The sequence below is a fragment of the Saimiri boliviensis genome, chromosome X (genome assembly GCF_048565385.1).
Source record: "Saimiri boliviensis isolate mSaiBol1 chromosome X, mSaiBol1.pri, whole genome shotgun sequence".
In the NCBI taxonomy this organism is placed as follows: Eukaryota; Metazoa; Chordata; class Mammalia; order Primates; family Cebidae; genus Saimiri; species Saimiri boliviensis.
The window spans coordinates 101386198-101407931 of NC_133470.1; the positions used below are offsets into that span (position 1 = coordinate 101386198).

A 21734-nucleotide genomic window follows, 5' to 3' on the forward strand; every position below is an offset into this window, starting at 1 on the left:
AGTGCCATGAGTGAGAATGGAAATCCATATCCAGAGTAAGTGTCCATTTGAGCAAATCAAAGTGATGCCCCTTCAATTGTGGAAGTAGATTCAAGTAATCACAGTGCTATCTGAAAGCTGACAGACCACTCTGGGACATAGTTCCTTGTTGGGGACTCACTGTTGGTCTCTGCTGCTGGCAGATTGAATAGTGAGCAGTGGCTGTAGTGACATGGACCTGGTAAATGAAAGTTCATGTTACCAAGACCATGGATAACCTCTGTCTCAGCCACCATAATCATGATGCACCATTACTGCTTAGAAGATGGAAGGGCGCACCTAAGGCAGTTTGGAGGTGGCTCAAATAGCTTAACATGGCCTCAGCCAAGATTGCAAGAACATGAGTACCTCAGTTCTACAACTTTAAGAAGTTAGACCTACCAGTAAACCAAATGAGCTTGAAAGCAGTTTCTCTCTGAGTCTTCAATTAGTCACCAGCCTGGTTGATACCTTAACTTTGATTTTGTGAGATCCTAAGCAGAGAAACCAATCCAGACTGCCTGGATTCCTGATCTACAGAACTGCTTACGTATTTGTGTTGTTCTAAGATGCTAAACTGAGGATCATTTCTTTTGCTGCAGTAGCAAACTAATGCATGTGGTGCCTGCATATTCAGAAGTAACAAATGAAAATCAGTCATGATGTTTTTTATTTTCTAGTCAGCTGGTCACAGGGAACTCCACATGAGTCCACAGGTGCAGGATTAGGGAAGCTTCTCTTTTTTCTGGGCCCCAATCCATGCTAGCAGGGTTTCAGTCACTTGTCAGTGGGTCACGGTACTGAACAACATTGAGGTATGTGCTAAAACAAGCATCTATTACACAACTTGTTCTGTGCTCCTTATTTTGTGGTAAGAAAGGCAAGATGTAGGAACTTGCTGTTGACCTTATAAGCACCATCTTGACATGTGGGCCTACTAGATCATTAAACATTTCACCCAGTTAGAAGGCCTCTCATTTTGTGTGGGAATTATTTCACACATAATGTCTTGCAAGTGTGTCACTAATGTATCTGGATTAGTTGCTACCTGCTGCTCAGTCAGCATAAAGTCGTCAGTGCAAAGATGTCACATCTGCTGTAAGGGAAAGTTGGTCAAGGTCTCTAAGGACTCGTTTAGGATGTAAGCCTAGAGAGTTGATACAAGCTTGAAATAGGAGGTGATAGTGCTTTGCCAGCCTTTCCAGCTGAACCCAAACTCTTGTTTGTGATAATTACTGAAAGAAAAAAAAAAACACATTCACCTACTCAACATTTTATATAAGATTCCCAGGGATGCCACAGTTGCTAAAGGAACAAAACCACCTGTGGTACAGCAGCTGCAGTTGGAAAAACAATTTACTTAAGTTCATGGCGCAATCACAGCTCATGGCAACATCACCTCCCCAGTTCAAGCAATTCTCTTGCCTCATCCTCCTGAGTACCTGGAACTATAGGAGCACACCATCACACCTGGCTAATTGTTTGTCTTTTTTAGTAGAGACAGGGTTTCACCATGTTAGCCAGGCTGGTCTTGAACACCTCACCCCAAATTATCTGCCCATCTTGGTTTCCCAAAATTCTAGGGTTACAGGCTAGAATCCATATATTTCTGCACAGGACAAATAGTTCAGTTGAAACGGATGGCTGAAGAAATACCAGTCTGTGTCTTTCAAATGCTTGGTATTACCACCAATTACTACAGTCCCTCCAGGAAAGTAGTACTGCCTGTGAATTACAATTTTTATAAGTAGGGCAGTTTTAGTGGCTTCTACTTGGCCTTCCCATCCATAGCAGCCCTCACTCCACAGGTCAGGGGTATTCTGTGGGTATTCTGCCAATCACTGAGTATGTCCCCAACTATGCATTCTGAAACTGGGGACCACCCAGAGGGTGGATTCACAGAACAACTCAGTCCACTGTACATTGGACCCAATGTAAAACCACAGGGATTACCTGATGTAAAACCACATGATTACCAGAAACTACAGCTCTTATTAGAAGAGTTGACATTCTAATGGTGACATTTTGGGTTCCTGGAATTAGTACCAGTTCAAAGCCATTATCAAGTGATCCCTGAGAATTCTGGTTATTTACTTTTCCACCATGCACTGCCACTCTAATAACTGGCCACAGGTCTGTTGAGGAAGGTCGGGACAACGATTAACAGCGTAGTTGTTCGGTAGTGTAGCATGATCTTTCCTCAAGGGCAAGTAATGTCTCACTAAAGAAGAGAGCCAACACAAAGCTCCTCACAGATTTCTGTGCTCCCCTTACAAAGTAATTTCTCACTGCCTTAATGAAAGTCACAACCTCTGGACCTACCAGCATGCCTGAGCAGTTGTTCCATGATAAATTCACTCTAACATTCCAATGTCTTAAAGCCACTGGAGTATATCAAGAAAGTCCTTGAATTTCTCCTTAATTGACAATAGTTAACAATTGCTTCCTTATTTTAGTTAATGAACCAAGCAAACTGCTAGAGTCATCCTTAACCTCTCAAACAAAGGCACTGAATCCACAGCCTTGGCTTAATGACTCTATATAAATAAATTTGGTGTGACTTGAATTTATTTTTCTTCTACCATCATACCCCACTCTCAAGAACCATTTCCACACAAAGTCTCTAGGCTTCTGCATATTAGCACTGGGAAAAAAAAAATCAGTAGTTGTTGTAGTAAATTCTAACCCTACTAATGGGTCACACTCATTGTACCTTCCAGTTTGGGGCTGGTGGAAACCTGAGTCTTACAGGATTTTGAAGGAAGTAAACGTGGTGGGTGCAGTTTCTCAGGAGGATCAACAGTGTCTTGCAAGGTCACTATCTCAGATGAAACTATTGCGGGTCCTTCAGGCAGAGGAGAAATAAACTCTTCAGGCAGAAGTGAAGTTGTTTTTTTACTTAAAAATGTATCTCACAGAATTTAGGGGTTCAAGGTATCCAACTCTATCAAAGTCTACATATATGTCCCATTCAAATATTCAGGATCCCATTCATTCTCAATCAGTGCTCTAACATGAAGAGAAGATACCTTGAGAGACTAGGAATTGCATTTGTGTTTTAATTCAGCCAACCACAAGATTCGACTGTGGATCTGGTTTTCCCAAATCTCAGTCCTGTGGCTACAGGAGATAACTGGTTCTTCCATGGATGTTTTATATTCTTATGTGACAATCTGGACATTTCTAATTTCTCTACTTTTCTGTTCCCTACATTTTCAAATTAAGGAAATTCATTCATTTATCTTGTCAACCTTTTACCTCCATGAAACATACTTTCAATGATGCTTTCTTCCACTTTCTCTAAGTAAAGGTAGCTTTGCTTTTTTGTATGTACAGTTACGGGGTTTTTTGGAGACAGGGTCTTGCTCTGTTGCCCAGGTTGGAATGCAGTGGCACAATCACAACTCACTGTAATTTGACCTCTTAGGCTCAAGCACTCCTCCTACCTCAGCCTCTCTAATAGCTGGGACTACATGTGTGCACCAGCATACCTGGCTAATATATATATTGTTAGAGACAGTGTTTCACCATGTCATCCAGACTGGTCTTGAACACCTGGGCTCAAGAGATCTACGCATTTCAGCCTCCCAAAGTGCTGGGGTTACAGGCATGAGCCACTGCACCTGGCCTAGTTACATTTTAAAAAAATTATAGAGCTGGGACAGGCGTGGTGGCTCACGCCTGTAATCCCAGCACTTGGGGAGGCCGAGGTGGGCGGAACACCTGAGCTTAGGAGTTCAAGACCAGCCTGACCAACATGAAGAAAACCCGTCTCTACTAAAAATACAAAATTAACCAGGTGTGGTGGTGCATGCCTTTAATCCCAGCTCAGCTACCTGGAGGTTCATATAGAAGAATCGCTTGAACTCAGAAGGAGGAGATTGCGGTGAACCGAGATCATACCATTGCACTCCAGCCTGGGCAACAAGAGTGAAACTCCTTAAAAAAAAATTATAAAGATTTATTAACTTTTTCTACTTGGCAGAAAATATTATTAAACAAAACAGTTACATAAAAATTTGCAGTCTACATGTGACAAGCCACTTGGTGCTTGGCATAATGTTTTATGTCGTTTCATGTTATGTGTTTTAATAGTCGATAACCGTCTTTAGTTTCTAGTGTCTCAATTGCATGTTATCTTGATGCCCAGTATATCTCCCCATAAATATATATTTTCCAGACATACTTTAATGTATAATTAGGAACAGACACGAGAATTTCCCTATCCTCATTGAAATCATGCAAAAAAAATGAGCCCACTGAGGCTCATATTTGGCATAATTACTTTTGCATAAATTCTGGCAGGTATGTACTCTTGTGTACACCTGCCATAAGTGCTCTGTTATCATATCCCTAGCTCTGAGTACTTTTATGCCAATAGTATCTTCTAATTTGTTAATCATTTTATAAACTAGACTCTACCCAGCCTTCCTCTTTTCATTTCAATGAAGTTAAAAAAAATTCTTCTATTGTTATGACATTATTGTTAATGAAAATATACTTAATCATCTGAAACATTTATTCAGAATTGGCCACATCTGGTGTACAATCAAGAAGTGAGAATACACGGTTTGCTTGTTTGGTTCTCACAAGATTTAACACAGTTCCCCAGAAACATTAAATATTTGTTTTGAATTTTTGAGACCAATAAGACCCATGATGGCCTATGGTTAGCTATAACAACATTATACACACCTGTAAGTTCACCTAAATTTAGAAATTTAAAGCATTTGGACTTACAATAATTTCTTGTGATCTTTCGTGAGGTAAATTCTTTTATATACAAAGGTATGATACCTAGTCACACTGAGGCAGGATAGGGAGTCAAGGAAGTGACCACGTCCTTGGGACACAGCAATCGTGGTGACCATACAATCAACACCAATAAGGCTCAGCATCCCCACTGTAGCTAAGCACATTCAGGCAAAGCTATCTTCATTCGGGAATTTTCTCTGTGATTTGATTTTATCTGTCCTCACACCGACCCTTTGCTCATGATAATAATCAGAAACACATCCCCGGTGGAGAGTTAAGATACTAATGAGACCCGTGATGTATGAACAAGCATGGGCAGCTACTGCAAATGTGCACCCAGAGGACCACCCTGAACATGCCTGCTAGCTACACCTTTATCCCACCTCCTTGTGAATATTCATAGAAGACTCCCATAAAGGGAATTTCCCCAGTATGAATCAGTGCTGTCTCATGCTTTCAAGCAGTCCACCCTGAATTCTCTCTGTCTCGGGGTGTATTCTCTATCCTACACTTAAATTTGAAAATATTATTTTTCCACTGCAATAAATTGCTCTGTGTTGCATCTCCTTTGCTGTGTGTCGCTTGGTTAAATTCTTACACCAAGAAAACAAGAACCGAGTTCTCACAGCAGCCGTCAGCATTTCTGGTGCCATGACACAGACAGAGTTTTGTCTGCTTCACTGACTTCAGTTTCCTTTCACTAGTCCCGGACCACCTGCTTGTGTATCACTGCTTTTTCCAGTGTTGTTTCATTGAAGTTGTGGAGAAAATTTTTAAATCGCTTTTATTCTTTATGTGAATAGAAGTACCACTCTCCTTTTGGCTGCTACTTCTGTACTATTCATAATTATACTAACCATGTGGGTTGCCCTCAATATTCGAGCCATTTTGCTGCTTAGTGTCACATATTTCTGGCCACATTTCAGACTCAGCACATTTGTTGTTGCTCTGGAAATACTCGACTGCCACTTAGTGGCTGTTGTGATTTATTTTCTAATCCGGTTTTCTGTTTACAAAACTTTCTGTTTTGAGGGGTACGTGAAGAGTCCCTATCCCTCCAGGCTTTATGAATTTTCATAAAAAAAACTCTATGCTGAAAAAAAGATGTGCAGTCATGTAGATGCCTGGTTGCAGGGATTGCATCCAGGTATTCTACGTATTATAATCGGGCATCACAAATGGTAAACCAGTGAGGTAGGGAAAGTCTTGTCAGTGAGACATCTGGGCCCCCAGCCAGCAGTGGAGGCCACCTCAGTTGAGCCTGGAGATGTCCAGTTCTGGTGAGGCCTATCACGGTGCATGGCAAACACCTGTGACCTCCTAGGGCCTCAGTCATACGGGAATTCAATCAAACGCCTTGTACCGCTTCATAGTCTAGCTTGGCTCATGGGGACACCCACAACCTTCTGGACTCGGTATATGTATGTCATTGCAGGATTCTCTTGGCACCATGAGAGCCATTTCCTCTACTCTCACCGAAACACCCCTTGGATGCATATTTTTAAAACTGGAATACCATTTGGTTAGACGAGCTAAAAAAGAAAAAGAAAACTTACCTTGTTTTGTAACACTGTTTGGCCTGGTACAAGTTAGCTAAGAAGGAAAAGTGGCCAGATAATTGAAACACAATATTTAACACTGTTCTGCAGCTAGATCATTTCTATACTATTCAGGGAAAGTGGTCTGGATTTCCCCATGTGCAGGCCTTCATGGCCTTATGACAGAACCCAACTCTATGCAGCACCTGTAGGGTTAAAGCCAGCAAGACAGAAAACCATGAAGAAGCATTCGAAGATCACCTTTTATTAAGGGGAAGGGACCCTGGGGCCCACAGTCCAGCACCAGCTCCACAAAGGGGCTCTCAGGGGCGCACACCTCCTTCTGAGTCCCCAGCACACCCAGCCCTATGAGTCTTCTGTAGAACCTACTCACATTTCAACTTCTGCTTAGGCTTCTCTTTATTCTCCTTTGCCTTGTACAGTAGGAACTAACCCAGCTGGAATAACCTGCACTGGGACTTCATAGCATCCAGAGCCAGAGAAACTTCTCCATTTACAGAAAGTCCAAATGGAGAAGGGACCATTAAGTACCTGTTCCATTCTCAATTAATGATCTAATCCAGTGCAAGAAACACCTCAGACGGTTCTGAGAGGAACCCAATGCATTTACTGTCACATTCAAGGCTCTCATTTTGGCCTTTGACTTAACTTGGAAAGGTATACAAGTTTCCCTTTTTCTTGCCGTACTCCACAGGAACAACAGAGAATCTCACTAGCCAGTCAGGGATGCATAGACTGCAGGGCAGCTGACCAGCCTACCACCCATGAAGGGGCAGCTATTGCCGATCTCTCCCAGGACCCAGATTGGAATTACAACAGGTGTGGAGAAATGAAGAATACGGATGGACTACATGATCCAATGCCTCCTGGCAGGGATCAGACAATGTATTAAAAAACTTGTTAACTACTGTGAAAACCCTCCCGTCTTTCACGGGTGCTTAATGGAGGCCTCCCGAAAGTACACCAACATAAACCCTACATCTTCTGAAGGCCAAGTGTTATCAGGACTAAACTTCATTAGCCAGTCTACCCCAGATAGCAGGGGAAAACTGCAGAAGTTACAACTAGGGCCACAAACACCTATGTCTCAATTAATAGAAATGGCTTTTTGAGTATTTCATAATAGGAATCTGGCTGAGGAGAAAGGCAAAGTCCAGTGCAAGAACAAGTGAGATAAAGCCTGGGCTAAAACGATAGCTCTTTCTGTCAGTAGTGACCTGCAACCTCCAAGACACCCCCAGGAACCCTGTGGCTTGGAAACCGATCACCAGCAAGGTAACGACAATCAAGGAGCCTGCTTTCAGTGCAAACAATTGAAGCACCAGGCCAGAGGGTGCACACAGCTGCACCCGGGCCATGCCCAGTCTGTAAAGAAGATAGTCACTGGGGAATGGGTTTTCCTCAGTCCCAAACGAGAAAGGGGACATCCTTCCTCGAGATGGCACTAACTCAAGACTGAGGAGCTCCAGGGATCCAGACAGCCCCCACTGAAAAGAACATTCCAGTTACCAATCTGGAACTCTGGCTGACCCTTGATGTGGCAGGTAAGAATACAGATTTTTTAAATGAATACTGGGGCCACCTACTGTGTATTAACTTCTCATGTTGCGACCCTGACTTCAAAAAGTTGTACTACAACTGGGGTCAATGAGCGACCCCATTCTTACTATTTTACTCCCTTAATGACATGTCATTATAAGGATCACTTTATGGCCCACTCTTTCTTGCTTATTCTGAGTATCCTACCTCAGTCTCAGGAAGAGATTTATTAAATATCATGAGAGCCATCACATCACTCAAAGGCACCAGTCCCTCCCAAATGGTCCTCACTACAGTGCCAACAGATTACCTCCCAATGTAAATCTTACAACAAGTAAATCCTGCATCTGGGATGACAGGGTGCTCACAAGAGCCCTTTGAGCTCAACCTGTGGTCATTAAACTACAGGACCCCAATAGGTACCCCAATAAAAAACAATATTCCCTAAAGTTAGAAGCAAAGAAAGGATTGGAGCCCTTAATTTCTAAATTCTGACAGCATGGTTTACTAGGGTCCTGCCGATCACATTGTAATACTTCTGTTCCACCAGTCATAAAACCGGATGGGGAATATCCACTTACACAAGACTTGAGACTCATAAATGAGGCAGGAACCCTCTTCAGCCCTTAGTAGCAAACGCTTATACCTTGTTAACCCAAATTCCAGGGTATTGCCAATGGTTTAGTGTACTAGACATTAAATATTCTGTCTTTTTGCATCCCAGTGCATCTGTCCTTTCAGTTTCGATTTGCCTTTGAGTGGGCAGATCCAAATACAGGGAACACCCACAGTACACCTGGGTGTTATAGCTCCAGAGCTTTCACGATAGCCCTCACCTGTTTGCATGAGCCCTAGGCAAAGATCTTTGAGTTACAACTTAGGGAAAGCAGTGTCCTACACTATGTAGATGACATCTTAATATGTAGCCCTACTGAGGAAACATCTGACAAGAATACCATCACAGTCTTAAATTTCTTTGGAGCAAGCAGATATAAGTTTTCAAATAAAAGGGCACAATTAACCAAACAGAGAGTAACTTACTAAGGGTACATTAAAACCCCTGGAGCAAGGAAGCTCAAAGGAAAAATAAAACCAGCCCCATTGGAGTTGCCTAGTCCGCAAACCAAGAGACAACACAGAACTTTTCTTGGAATGTCCGCTTTCTGTACAATCCTGATTCCTGGATTTGGACCAATGGCTCATCCTCTATCTGAGGTCCCAAAAGAGCCTGACGCTGAGCTCTTACAATGGGAAGGGGAACGAACCAGGACATTTGAAGACAGGAAAAAGGCCCTTATTTAATCTCCTGACCTGGAAATTCCGTGCACCTTATATGTGACAGAGAAAGAGGGAGTCGCCTTAGGAGTCCTAGCCAAAAACTGGAAGAACCACCCCATCCAGTCGGCTACGTTTAAAAGCACATGGGGCCGGGCGCGGTGGCTCAAGCCTGTAATCCCAGCACTTTGGGAGGCCGAGGCGGGTGGATCATGAGGTCAAGAGTTCGAGAACATCCTGGTCAACATGGTGAAACCCCGTCTCTACCAAAAATACAAAAAATTAGCTGGGCATGGTGGCACGTGCCTGTAATCCCAGCTACTCAGGAGGCTGAGGCAGGAGAATTGCCTGAACCCAGAAGGCGGAGGTTGCGGTGAGCCGAGATCGCGCCATTGCACTCCAGACTGGGTAACAAGAGCGAAACTCCGTCTCAAAAAAAATTAAAATAAATAAATAAATAAATAAAAGCACATGGACTTCGTGGCCTATGGATGGCCTGGTTTCCTTAGCGTGGTCACGGCCACCACCATTCTAGTGTAGGAAGCCCTGAAGCTGACGTTTAGACATACTTTAGAGGTCCCCATTCCCCATCGAATGCAGGGAATTTTAGAAATAAAGGGCCACCGTTGGCTCTTGAGAGGAAGACTCATCAAATATCAGGCTCTCCTCCTGGACTCCCACAAGGTTACTATAAAAACTGTGGCACCCTTATTCCAGCTTCGCTCATGCCAGTCAATTCTTCAGAGAACCTAACTCATTCCTGTAGTAAAATGATAGACCAGGTCTACTTAGACAGAATAGATCTCAGAGATACATCTCTTGAGAACCCAGACCATGAATGGTTCGCTGATGGAAGTAATTTTCTTAAAAATGGAAAGAGAAGAGCAGGATATACTGTGGTTAGTCTACACCAAACAACAGATGCCCAAACACTGCCACCTAAACCTCAGCACAAAAAGCAGAGCTAATTGCCCTCACTCTGGATCCTGGTTCCTCACCCTAGGGCCCTGGATCTAGGTCAAGGAAAGGCACTTAACATACACACTGATGCCAAGAATGCCTTGTTCGTGCTTCAACCACATGCAGCTATCTGAAAAGAGCCAGATCTTCTAAATGCATGGAATTCCCCTATTAAACATGGAAAAGAAATACTGCAGTTTCACGAGGCTTTGCATGATTCTAATCAAGTGGCAGTCATTCACTGTCAGGGACATCAAAAAGGAAACTCCTCGGTCGCATTGGGCAATGCAAGGGCTGGCAGGGAAGTTAGGAGGTCGGCTATGGAAGCTGTAAACCAGCTGGCCTTATTCCTCTCTCCCATTCTCTTCATTTATTTTTTTATTTTATTTTATTTATTTTTTTGAGATGGAGTCTTGCTCTGTTGCTTAGACTGGGGTGCAGCGGCCCAATCTTGGCTCACTGCAACCTACAGCTCTCTGGCTCAAGCAACTCTCCTGCCTCAGCCTCCCAAATAGTTGGGATTAAAGGCTCATGCCACCACGCCTGGCTAATTTTTGTATCTTCAGTAGAGACAGGGTTTCGCCATGTTGGCCAGGCTGGTCTTGAACTCCTGACCTCAAGTGATCCACCTGCCTCAGCCTCCTAAAGGTCTGAATTGCATACAGATGTGAGCTACCGTGCCCGACCTCATTCTTTTGAAATGAAAATCAGGGGATCCTAACACCTGAGGGTTGGAGGCTCATAGGTGAAAAGCTCTTGCTAGTCCCACCCATGAAAAATTGTTAAAAATTTACAGAATTCCATCTCTATGGGGCAGGACGCTATGACCACCTGGATGGACCATGTGTTTAGAGGTAAAGGCCTGGCAACCACAATTAAAAGGTCACTTAGGACTGTGAACTTTGCTCTCAGAATTACCATGCGGTGTAGGGCTGAAGGCCCCACAGGGTCGTGGGGTGTGCCTTATGCTGTGCTGAGGCGCAGGATCCGAGAAATAAAGAGACAGGACACAGAAGGACGAGGAAACGCAGCTGGGCTCGAGGGGCCACAAATGTCCAGAAGCGTGAGTATTTACTGTGTATAGATTAGGGGGCAGGGCAGTGAGTGAAATCATCTTTAAGGATAATGATAGGGTCGTGAGCAACAAAACAAGGGGTGCACCCCCGTTAGGTCACCTAGGCTAGGAGGTGGACAGTGCACAGCAAGGGGCCCATTCCCATCAAGGCAAGGGCCGTGTGCAGTAAGAGAGTGCAGTGTGCAATACTTCTATCTGTGGGCAAATTACTTCTAAGAAGATTTATGGGAGGATGCTTTAAGTCACACAGGAGTGACAGAGCTGTCAGGGTTACCGCCACCTGCTGGCAGCTTCCAGTGAGTTCTATGGGAAGATGCCTTTTGAGCAGCACAGTAGCAAGAGCTGATAAAGTTCACAGTCACCAAGGTGGATTGCCGGTCTGAGGGCAGCCTTCCACAAGACCTGGAGCAAGGTCCTACAACTCCTTTATCAGGAGGAGTGGCTCTCGCCCCAAGCCTGCCATACAGCGGGTATCTTTACAGTACTGAACGCTGCCGCCTGGGCCATGGATTCTTGTCCTAGTATCACTGTTTTTCCCTTAAATCATGCTCTGCACTGTGTCTGCTCTAGGCACTGCTCCGATTATAAACTGCTTATTTCTTAATTTATGCTCTGTACTGTGTCTACTCTAGGCATCCCTCCAATTATGGACTAAGATATAATTTTTATATACATATATATATATATATATATATATACATATATTAAATGCAGGGAAATATTCTTTGGGCACTCATACTATCAACTATTATATGATTATATATAGAGGATTACATAAAGGGATTCTTCAAGCCCTAATTCTACAAACTAATATATGATTATATAAAAAATTATACAAAAGGAAATAGCTGAGTAGTAACACTACAAACTGAGATATTCTTCAAGCCCTAACTGTGCCAGGGTTCTGCTTAGGTCTCTTTCCTCGGTGCCTATATGGGGGGGTTACCCACAATGGGGGCAAACAAAACAAAGGTCACCTCCTTTATTAACCTCAGTCCAGTGGCGAGGAACCTATCCTGGTGAGAACTGGCAAATTCACTGCACCCAAAGGCCCTCCTTCCAGGTTTTTAAATACCTTTTAGTTTCTGTAGACACCTTTACTGAATGGGTAGAAGCTTTCCCCACCAGAACAGAGAAAGCTACAGGAGTGGCCAGGACACTGCCAAAAGAGTTCATAACAGGATTTGGCCTCCCCTGCTCCTTCCAGAGCGACAGAGGGCCGTGTTTTCTTGTAACTATGACCCAATAGATAGCCCAAGCTTTGGAAATTAAATTTCATCTCTACTCCTCATGGAGGCCACACTCCTCATGCAAGGTTAACAGGACTAATCAAATTTTAAGGCAGACCCTGGTGAAACTGTGCCGGGGAACTTCTGGATCTTGGTATATACTCTTTTGCCTATAGCCCTCAAGAGAATACAAGTGGCACCCAAAGAAAAGACAAAACTTTGTCCGTTTGAAAAGACTTCTGGGAGACCCTTCCTTACCTTAGACCTGTTATTCAAACCAGAAACCCAGTCTAATTTACAATATATTCAAAATCGAAGCCAGGGGTCAGGCGCGGTGATTCACAGCTGCACTCTCATCACTTTGGGAGACGAGGGGGCAGATCACATGAGGTCAGGAGTTCAAGACCAGACTGGGCAGCATGTTAAAACCCCTGTAATACAAAAATGACCCGGGTGTGGTGGCACGGGCCTTTCATCCCAGCTACTCGGGTGGCTGAGGCAGGAGAATCGCTTGAACCTGGGAGACGGAGTTTACAGTGAGCTGAGATTGCACCTCTGCACTCCAGCCTGGGCCACAGAGGGACACTCTGCTGGAAACAAACAACAACAACAACAACAAAAACAAAACCAAAAAACACTAAGCCCTGTACAACAGGCTATCCAGGAATACAGCAATACAGTGCTGCCCTCACCTGGACGAGTGAAAAACATCCCCCAAATCCTACCAGGAGACAGGGTCCTATTAAAAACTTGAAAGAAAGGCTCCCCAGCAGATCAACTTCTTCCTAAATGCAAGGGACCTTAGTAAGTACTACTAACCACCCCAATGGCTGTCAAGCTGCAAGGAATAGCCAGTGAGGTTCACACGACCAGAATTAAGCTTTGCAATAAGCCTTTACAGGAACCAGAGGAAGCTACTCGTTACACCTGCCAGCCCATAGAGGCTCTAAAGCTTCCATTCAAGAACACAATTCCAGATAGAGCCAATCTGGAAGACTTGGCACGTGCCTGCTATACTCTAATGGCTTTTAGAGACACTGGCCTGTCTACTGGAGAAGTCATTAACCATGCTGTTAGTCTATTAGACTGAACTCAGGCCTGGGCATTGTGGCTCATGACTGTAATCCCAGCATTTTGGGAGGCTGAGGCAGGTGAATCACCTGAGGTCAGGCGTTCGACACCAGCCTGACAAACATGGAGAAACCCCGTCTCTACTAAAAATGCAATATTAGCTGGGTGTGGTGCCACATGTCTGTAATCCCAGTTACTTGGGTGGCTGAGGCAGGAGAATCGCTTGAACCAGGGAGGTGGAGGTTTCAGTGAGCTGAGATTGCACCATTGCACTCCAGCCTGAGCAACAAGAGCAAAACCCCATCTCAAATAAATAAATAAATACATACATACATAAATGCATAACTTAACCTTGTTGACTTTACGTAACTACCAAAGGTTGGAGATATGCCAGACCTGGGCCCTTAGAAGACTAGCCTGGCATCCCAGCACATCTCCAGGGACAAACTCACTGGAGCATAGAATGGGGATGTCAGGCCCAACAGTCAATACAAACAGATTTTATTGCGTCAGGTCATGGGTTCCTTAAGTTCCTCCTCTTAATTATCAACAGCAGTTCAAATGTCCCAAAAGGGAGAAAGTGCTTTCTTACATACCTTTTATCCAGAGCAGTTCCCCTTCTGCCTTTACAGTAATTATGCCAGTGCTGCCACTTTCGTAGAACTCCAGGAGAGACAATGTAGTTGAAACTTTGTCACCGGGTCACCTATCTGAGTCAATACATCTGCAGGAACTAAACTAATAAGTGGACACCTCACCCAGGAAACCACTTTTTCACTTTATTATGTACCCGGACTGGTACCACCTCTATTTTCTATCAACAAAACTAGAACCTCTAGCTTCTGCTGAGGCCACCTCACATGGGAAGCCCTGATTCACCCTATCTCAATACAGCCCTCAAGGTCTGTCAACATATCCTATCAAAAGATAGCTATGACTTGGAGTCGAACCCTAAAGGAGGAGCTTTAATTAAAGAAGGTATTAATGCCATCTTCCAACTCTAGCATTCGTTAGTGGACCCAGCAACCACTGCCAACTTGGCTGCACATAACCTTTCACTTATAGGCCACAAAACAGGAGACCCCTTTTATAGGCCCTCCACTGCTTTCACCACGTTAATGCAAAATATTTTGCAGCAGAAATTTCACCATCAAACTAATTTTTGTGGTTTGCGGGTCTTCAGCATATCTACAATTACCCACTATGGAAGGGGCGATGCTCGATCACCTACGTTTCCCTTATCTAACTTTCACACGGGCTAACACATCTTTCCCTTTCCCCGTGTACTAGCGTAGCAAGATTCAGCTCCCAGCAAGACCTGTATTCCCTTAAGTTTACTACTGCCCTCTCTGTTGGGATTATCATGGTCAGCCGCGGGAGGTAGAGCCTCGACATCCAGCATAACCCGTTTTGGGAGATGACGGTGGCCCTCCCACAAACAGCAGAGGGCCTCGCTATGCTTCAACAGCAGCTGGACTCCCTAGCCATTATAGTCCTACAAAACCGAAAAGCTTTCAATCTTCTCACAGCCGGTCAAAGAGAAACATGTTTGTATCTGAAAGATGAATGCTCTTTGTACATCAATCAGTCTGGTTTAGTCCAAGAAAATATCAGAAATATCACCACCCACGCAAATGAAATTAACACTTTAGGAACTTCCATGGGAACTGGAAGCATTAGCTATTGTCTGCTCTGCTCCCTTTAACATTGCCAGTCGTTAACATACTTTTAGCTTTGACTTTTGGTCCGACTGTGTTTAAAATGCTGATTTCTTACTCTCTTGCTTACAGCTTCTCCAGGTCCATATGATGGTTTTGCAAGGCTTTCAACCTTGGGCTGCTAATGAGCTATCTCATGTCTTGCCCATCAGTCCTGTGAACAACGTGGTTCACACCCTGTTAGATCAGGCAGGAAGAGACTTTAGGGCCCAGGCTAGGCAGGGAGAATATGCCCCACTCCGCAGGAAACAGCTTTAGAAGAACATTGAGCGGCCTAAAACAACACACGTGTGTTACCCACAGTTCTGCAAATCAAGACCAGGAAGGCTCAACTGGCTCCTCTGCTGAATGTCTCCCTAGGCCAACTCAAAATGGGCCGGCTGGGTGCTAATGTGCAGGTGTGGAATAATCCTCTTCTGAGCTTATTCAGGTAATTGCTCATTGAGATCTAGTTCCTTAAATGTGGTTCCCATTTTTTGGCTGGCTGTCATCCAGAGACTGCTCTAAACGCCTAGAGACACCCTACACCTTCTCGGGAGCACTGCTTTATCCTCAAAGAGGGCCTGCTGTGTCACATCCTTCTTGTGCTTTGACTCTCTCAGCTCTTCTTCTGCTCCTGGGTGAGGAAAATGCTCTGCTTTTCAAGGATTCCCCCGCCAGGTCTGGCCCACCCACACATTCATGCCTCAAGATTACCTGACTTGAGACCTTAATTCTCTGGCAAAATCCCACCATAGCACTATTAGGATTAGTGCTTGATTGAGTATACAGGAGATGGGAATCTGGGGAATCAGACTATAGCTGTCTCAGTCAACTCCAGCTGCTATCACAGAATACCACAGACTGGGTGGCTTCATCACCAGGCATTTCTTTCTCACATTTCTGGAGGTTAGAAGTCCAAGATCAGGGTGCCAGCATGCTCAAATTCTGGTGAGGGTCCTCTTCCTGGCTTGCAGTCAGCCACCTTGCTATCCTAACATGTTGAAGAGGCACGGAAGAACAAATTCTCTTTTCTCTAATTAGAAGGACATTAATCTCATCATAGGGACCCAGCCATCATGACCACATCTAAACCTAATTACCTCCCAAAGGTTCCACCTGCAAATATCATCCCATTGAAGTCAGGGTTTCATTGTCTGAATTCTCAGAGGACACAATATTTATTCTGTTTATAATGCCTGCCTACTACAAAAGGCAGAAGTGCACAGCTGCATCCCTGTTACCCATGCCTGGAATACCAGCTCCTGCCATATTAATAAGCCCTGGTGTATCATTTGAGAAGATGTTATCTCGTTGGCATTGGCCATTTTTCATCTTCTCTTCATGAACATTGTGAGTAAAGGTAGCATCTGGAAACTACATGAAGAGGTTGATATGTGAGGTAAGTCTATTACGGTAACCCCACAGGTATATCCCTCTAATTCTCCGTTTCTAGGAAATTATCTCATAAAACAGAAGGATATATCAGGTGGCTATCTGAGACCTCTCAAATTGAGGCCTGGAAAGGTAATACACCAAAACCACCTTCTTCCCCACTTGACCTTCTTCCCTACTCATGTATATGGAAAACAAGTAGAAAAGAACAACTAATAAACAAACATACATAGATTCCTGGTACTCATGGATGGAATACCCTCTGCTTCTATGTTAATGAGCCCTGGTAGAACAGTTGACAAGACATTATCTGGTACTGGTGTCCCATTTTCCATCTTCTCTTCATGGACGTTGTGAGTGGAGGTAGCATCTGGACATTGTGAGTGGAGGTAGCATCTGGAAACCAAATGAAGAGGCTGAACTGTGAGGAAAGTTCATTCTGTCAACCCCACAGGTATATCCATCTGATGCTCAGTTTCTAGGAAGTTATCACATAAAAGAGGATATACTAGGTGGCTCACAAATTCAGCTCCCAAAAGACAATGCATTCAAACCTCATTGTTTCATTTATAACACTGCATGCATGTGGAAACCAAGTAGGATAGTACAACTAGTAAACAAACATACACTGATCCCTGGTACAAACATACAGTGATCTCCTGCCAAATTAATAAGCCCTGGTGTAACAGCTGGCAAGATGTTATCAGGTACTGGTTGGCCGTTATTTTTCTTCCCTTCCTGGACATTGTGAGTTACGGTAGCATCTGGAAACCAAATGGAGTAGATGAGCTGTGAGGTAAGTGCCTTATGTCAACCATATGGGTGTGCCCCTCTGATGCTAAATATCTAGGAAATTATCTCATAAAGAAGGAGTGCATACCAGGTATCAATCTGAGAACCCTTAAATTGAGACCAGAAAAAATAATACAACAAAACCATCTTCTTCCCTCATGACACTATGCATACATATGGAAACCAAGTAAGACAGTACAAATAGTAAACAAACTTACACTCATTTCTGATAGTAATGGATGAAATACCAGCTGCTGCCATATTAATAAGGCCTAGTGGGACAGTTGAGAAGACATTAGCGGGTGCTCATTGGCTATTTTTTATCTTCTCTTCACGGATATTGTGAGTGAAGGTAGCATCTGGAAATGAAATGAAGAGATAAAGATCTGAGTTAAGTGCATTATGTTAACTCCACAGATATATCCCTGTGATGCTCAGTTCCTAGAAAACTATTTCATAAAGCCAGAGAGGATATGCCAGGTGGCAATTTGAGAACACTCAAATGCAGCTCATGAAAGGTAATACAACACAATCACCTTCTCCCATTCAGGACACTAGGCATGCCTATGAAAACCAAGTAGGACAGTACAACTTATAAGCAAACATACACTGATCCCTGGTACTCATGGCTGGAATACCAGCTGTTACCAAATAAGTAAGCCCTGGTAGAACAGTTGACAAGATGTTATTAGATGGTAGTTGGTTATTTTCCATCCTCTCTTCAAAGACATTGTGAGTGATGGTAGCATCTGAAAACCAAATGAAAAGATTGAGCTCTGAGCTAAGTGTATTATGTAAACACCCCAAGTATATCCCTCTGATGCTTAGGGTCTAGGAAATTATCCCATAAAGCAGGAGGAAGATACATCAGGTGATGATCTGAGACACCTCAAATTGAGCTCATGAAAGATAATACAACAAAACCACCTCTTTCCCTTTATGACACTCTGCATTCATATGGAAAACCACTAGGACAGTACAACTAGTAAACAAACATACACTGATCACTGGTACTCATGCCCAGAATACCAGCTACTGCCCGATAAATAACCACTGGTTGAACAGTTGACAATACGTTATTAGATTGAGGTTGGTCATTTTCCACCTTCTCTTCATGGATATTGTGAGTGACGGTAGAACCTGGAAACCAAATGAAGAGGTTGAGCTGTGAAGAAAGTGCATTATGTCAGACCCACAGGTATGTCCCTCTGATGCTCAGCTTCCAAGAAATTATTGCATAAAGCAGGAGGAAATGGTAGGCTGAAATCTGAGATCCCTCAAATTGAGCTCAAGAAAGATAATACAACAAAACCTCCATCTCTCCTTCATGACAATATGCATGCATATGGTAACTAAGTAGGAAAATCCAACTTTTAAGTGAACATACACAGATCATTGGTACTCATGGATGAAATACCGGCTCCTGCCATATTAAGCCCTGGTGGAGCAATTGACAAGATGTTATCACACTGGGGTTGACCGTTTTTCCATCTTCTCTTTAGGGACATTGTAGGTGGCTGCAGCATCCGGAAACCAAATGTATAGGTTGAGCTGTGAAGTAAGTGCATTATGTCAACCCCACAGGTATACCCCTCTGATGCTCAGTTTCTAGGAAATTATCTCATCCAGAATTAGGATATAGCAGGTGAAAATCTGACACCCCTCAAACTGAGGCCATGAAAGGTAATACAACAAAACCACCTTCTTCCCTTCGTGACATTAGACATGCATATGGAAACCAAGTAGGACAGTACAACTAATAAACTTACACAAATGCCTGATACTCATGGATGAAATACCAGTTTTGTCTTTTTAATAAGTCCTAGTGGAACAGTTGACAAGATGTTATCAAGTTGTGGTTGGCCAATTTCCGTCTTCTCTTCACAGACATTTTGAGTGACACTAACATCTAGAAACCAAATGAAGAGGCTCAGTTGCAAGATAGGTGTGTTTTGTCCCATCCTCCCCCAGCAAGGCAGCTATGTATGAACCAGTTTCTAGGGAATTATTTACTTCATGAAACAGAAAGATTTACCACGTGGAAATCTCATGACATGTGGTAACATGTTTCTCTTGCAAACAAAGATCAGATCAGATAACACAATAAAACTACCTTTTTACATCTTGGCATAATGAGTACATGCAGTAAACAAGTACGACAGTAGAATAAACATTCACATGTTTCTTGTACCCATCATTTTGAATCATCTTGCTGCCCTTTACAATTCTCACTTGATATTATTTTTATAGTTCACTTATGAATGTCATGTTGTGCACAGCAGGAAGCCAGACTAAGGGAGTCTTCCTGAACCTGTCTCCTTTCTACCTCAAATATTCTGAGAAAACAGAGGTGGCTATTAGAACTGAACATTCTATCTCCACTCTGTAATCAAACATTCCTGTTTTTATACGATTCTACAGATCCTTCCCTTTTGTCTAGAAAAAGTGACTTACTTTTCACTCCAGGTCTGACACCTCTTTCATTTATTCATCATCCGTGGTAGCCTGCAGGCCAGGAGTTGGGGATCTGCAGTAAACAGCCCATAGAGCAATGTTCATTGCCCCTGTGGAGCTCACATCTGCATAGGTCAGTCAGACAGCACGTGCACAATGAGCAAATGAAACAAGCAGCATTGGACTCGTGTTGGGGAAGTAGTCCACAGGCCTGTGGGAGACAGCAGCAGAGGGAACCCCAGAGGCTGCAGCTGGTTGGCAGGGCCTTCTGAGGAGGTGTCATTGGGCAAGACTTGGAGGAAGAAGCAGAGCCTCCTGTGCAGAGGCAGAGGGAGAGTTCTAGGCTGTGGTGAAGGCCAAGGGTAGGGGCTGGAGTGGGAATGGACTGGGCACTACAAGGGTGAAGGACAGAGGCAGAGAGAGCCAGGAGGAAATGGATGAGACCCGTGTTAGGAGAGGGTGACAGAGGCCAGGCCATGCAGAGGCTCTCAGTCCAAAGCTGGTTGAGGGTCTGTTCTGAGTGCTTAGGAGACTTGAAGATGGGTTTTCAGGAGGGACATGGCATGATGTGATTTACTTGCTGATATAATTAGCTACAGGGTTAGAGAATATGCCACAGAAGAGGGAAGATTGGAAACACAGAGCTAACAAGTTATTGTACAACCTTAGTGAGAGATCATGGCAGTGTGCACTGGAGGGATAGAGAGAAATGGTGGGATGCAGAATTTATACTGAGCATCAGCTGCTGGACTTGCCAAGAGATTGGAAGTGAGAGAATAATAAAAGAATTATAAGAGAAATCATAAGTTACTTTAAGTATTTTGAGGTGAGCTACTAAGTAAAAGTACACCAGGGGTGTTCAGGAGGTGTTAGGCAACTGACTACAGGAGCTGAGTGCTGCCAACTCTTCCTGATTCTGGTTCAGTGACCTATGTCGACAGCTTGAACTAGGCCATGGTGGAATTATTTGCACTATGGATAGTTGAAAACTCTAAAAACCAGGACTTTTCAATTCCCCATACCTGTGAGCAGCTGCTTGTTACACCTTTGTGGATATTTCACCTAATGGACGCTGTCTTTAACTGAAATAGTGAAGACTGAAAGTAAAGTATTTTTGGAGAGAGGGAGGTCAGAAATTTGAACATGTAGAGCCACTTGAATTTTGGATGCCTATCAGACACCCTATAGAGATACCACGCGTGTAGTTGTATTTGAGTCTGGATTTCAGAAATAAGTTGTAGTCTAGAAATATAATGATGAGAGTTTTTATAGTGTGAATCATTTAAAATTCTAAGACAGCATGGCATCACATAAAAAGATACTATAGTGAAACGAAGAGAGCCTAGGATCAGGCTTTGTCACCCTGAAATATTTAGAAATGGGAAGGAAGAAGGCCGGGTGCAGTGGCTCAAGCTTGTAATCCTAGCACTTTGGGAGGCCGAGGCAGATGGATCACGAGGTCAAGAGATCGAGACCATCCTGGTCAACATGGTGAAACCCCGTCTCTACTAAAAACACAAAAAAATTAGCTGGACATGGCGGCACGTGCCTGTAATCCCAGCTACTCAGGAGGCTGAGGCAGGAGAATTGCCTGAACCCAGGAGGCGGAGGTTGCGGTGAGCCGAGATCGCACCATTGCACTCCAGCCTGGGTAATAAGAGTGAAACTCCGTCTCAAAAAAAAAAAAAAAAAAAAAAAAAGAAAAAAAGAAAGAAAGAAAAAAAAAGAAATGGGAAGGAAGAGGAGAAAAATAAAAAGGAGAAGGAAAATGAGTCTCTAGTAACAGGGTAAGAAATCCAGGTGTCTGGGGACTGAAGAACCTTTCCATGCAGAAGTGTGTAAACAACTGTGCCGTATACTGCTGAGAAATTGATGTCAAAGTGCAGCGAACACAGGTGACCTTGATGATAGTAGT

At 43.7% G+C, this 21734-nt stretch overlaps 1 protein-coding gene across 1 annotated transcript in view; it reads right to left on the reverse strand.

Annotated features, from left to right (window-relative positions):
- SAGE1 (sarcoma antigen 1) overlaps positions 1–21734 on the reverse strand; it is a 134741-nt gene that overhangs the window by 107476 nt on the left and 5531 nt on the right. The window contains 5 exon segments of the mRNA XM_039463914.2: positions 16833–16943; positions 17974–18114; positions 18365–18505; positions 18753–18853; positions 19238–19274. Coding sequence (XP_039319848.2) covers positions 16833–16943; positions 17974–18114; positions 18365–18505; positions 18753–18853; positions 19238–19274 — 531 coding nt within the window.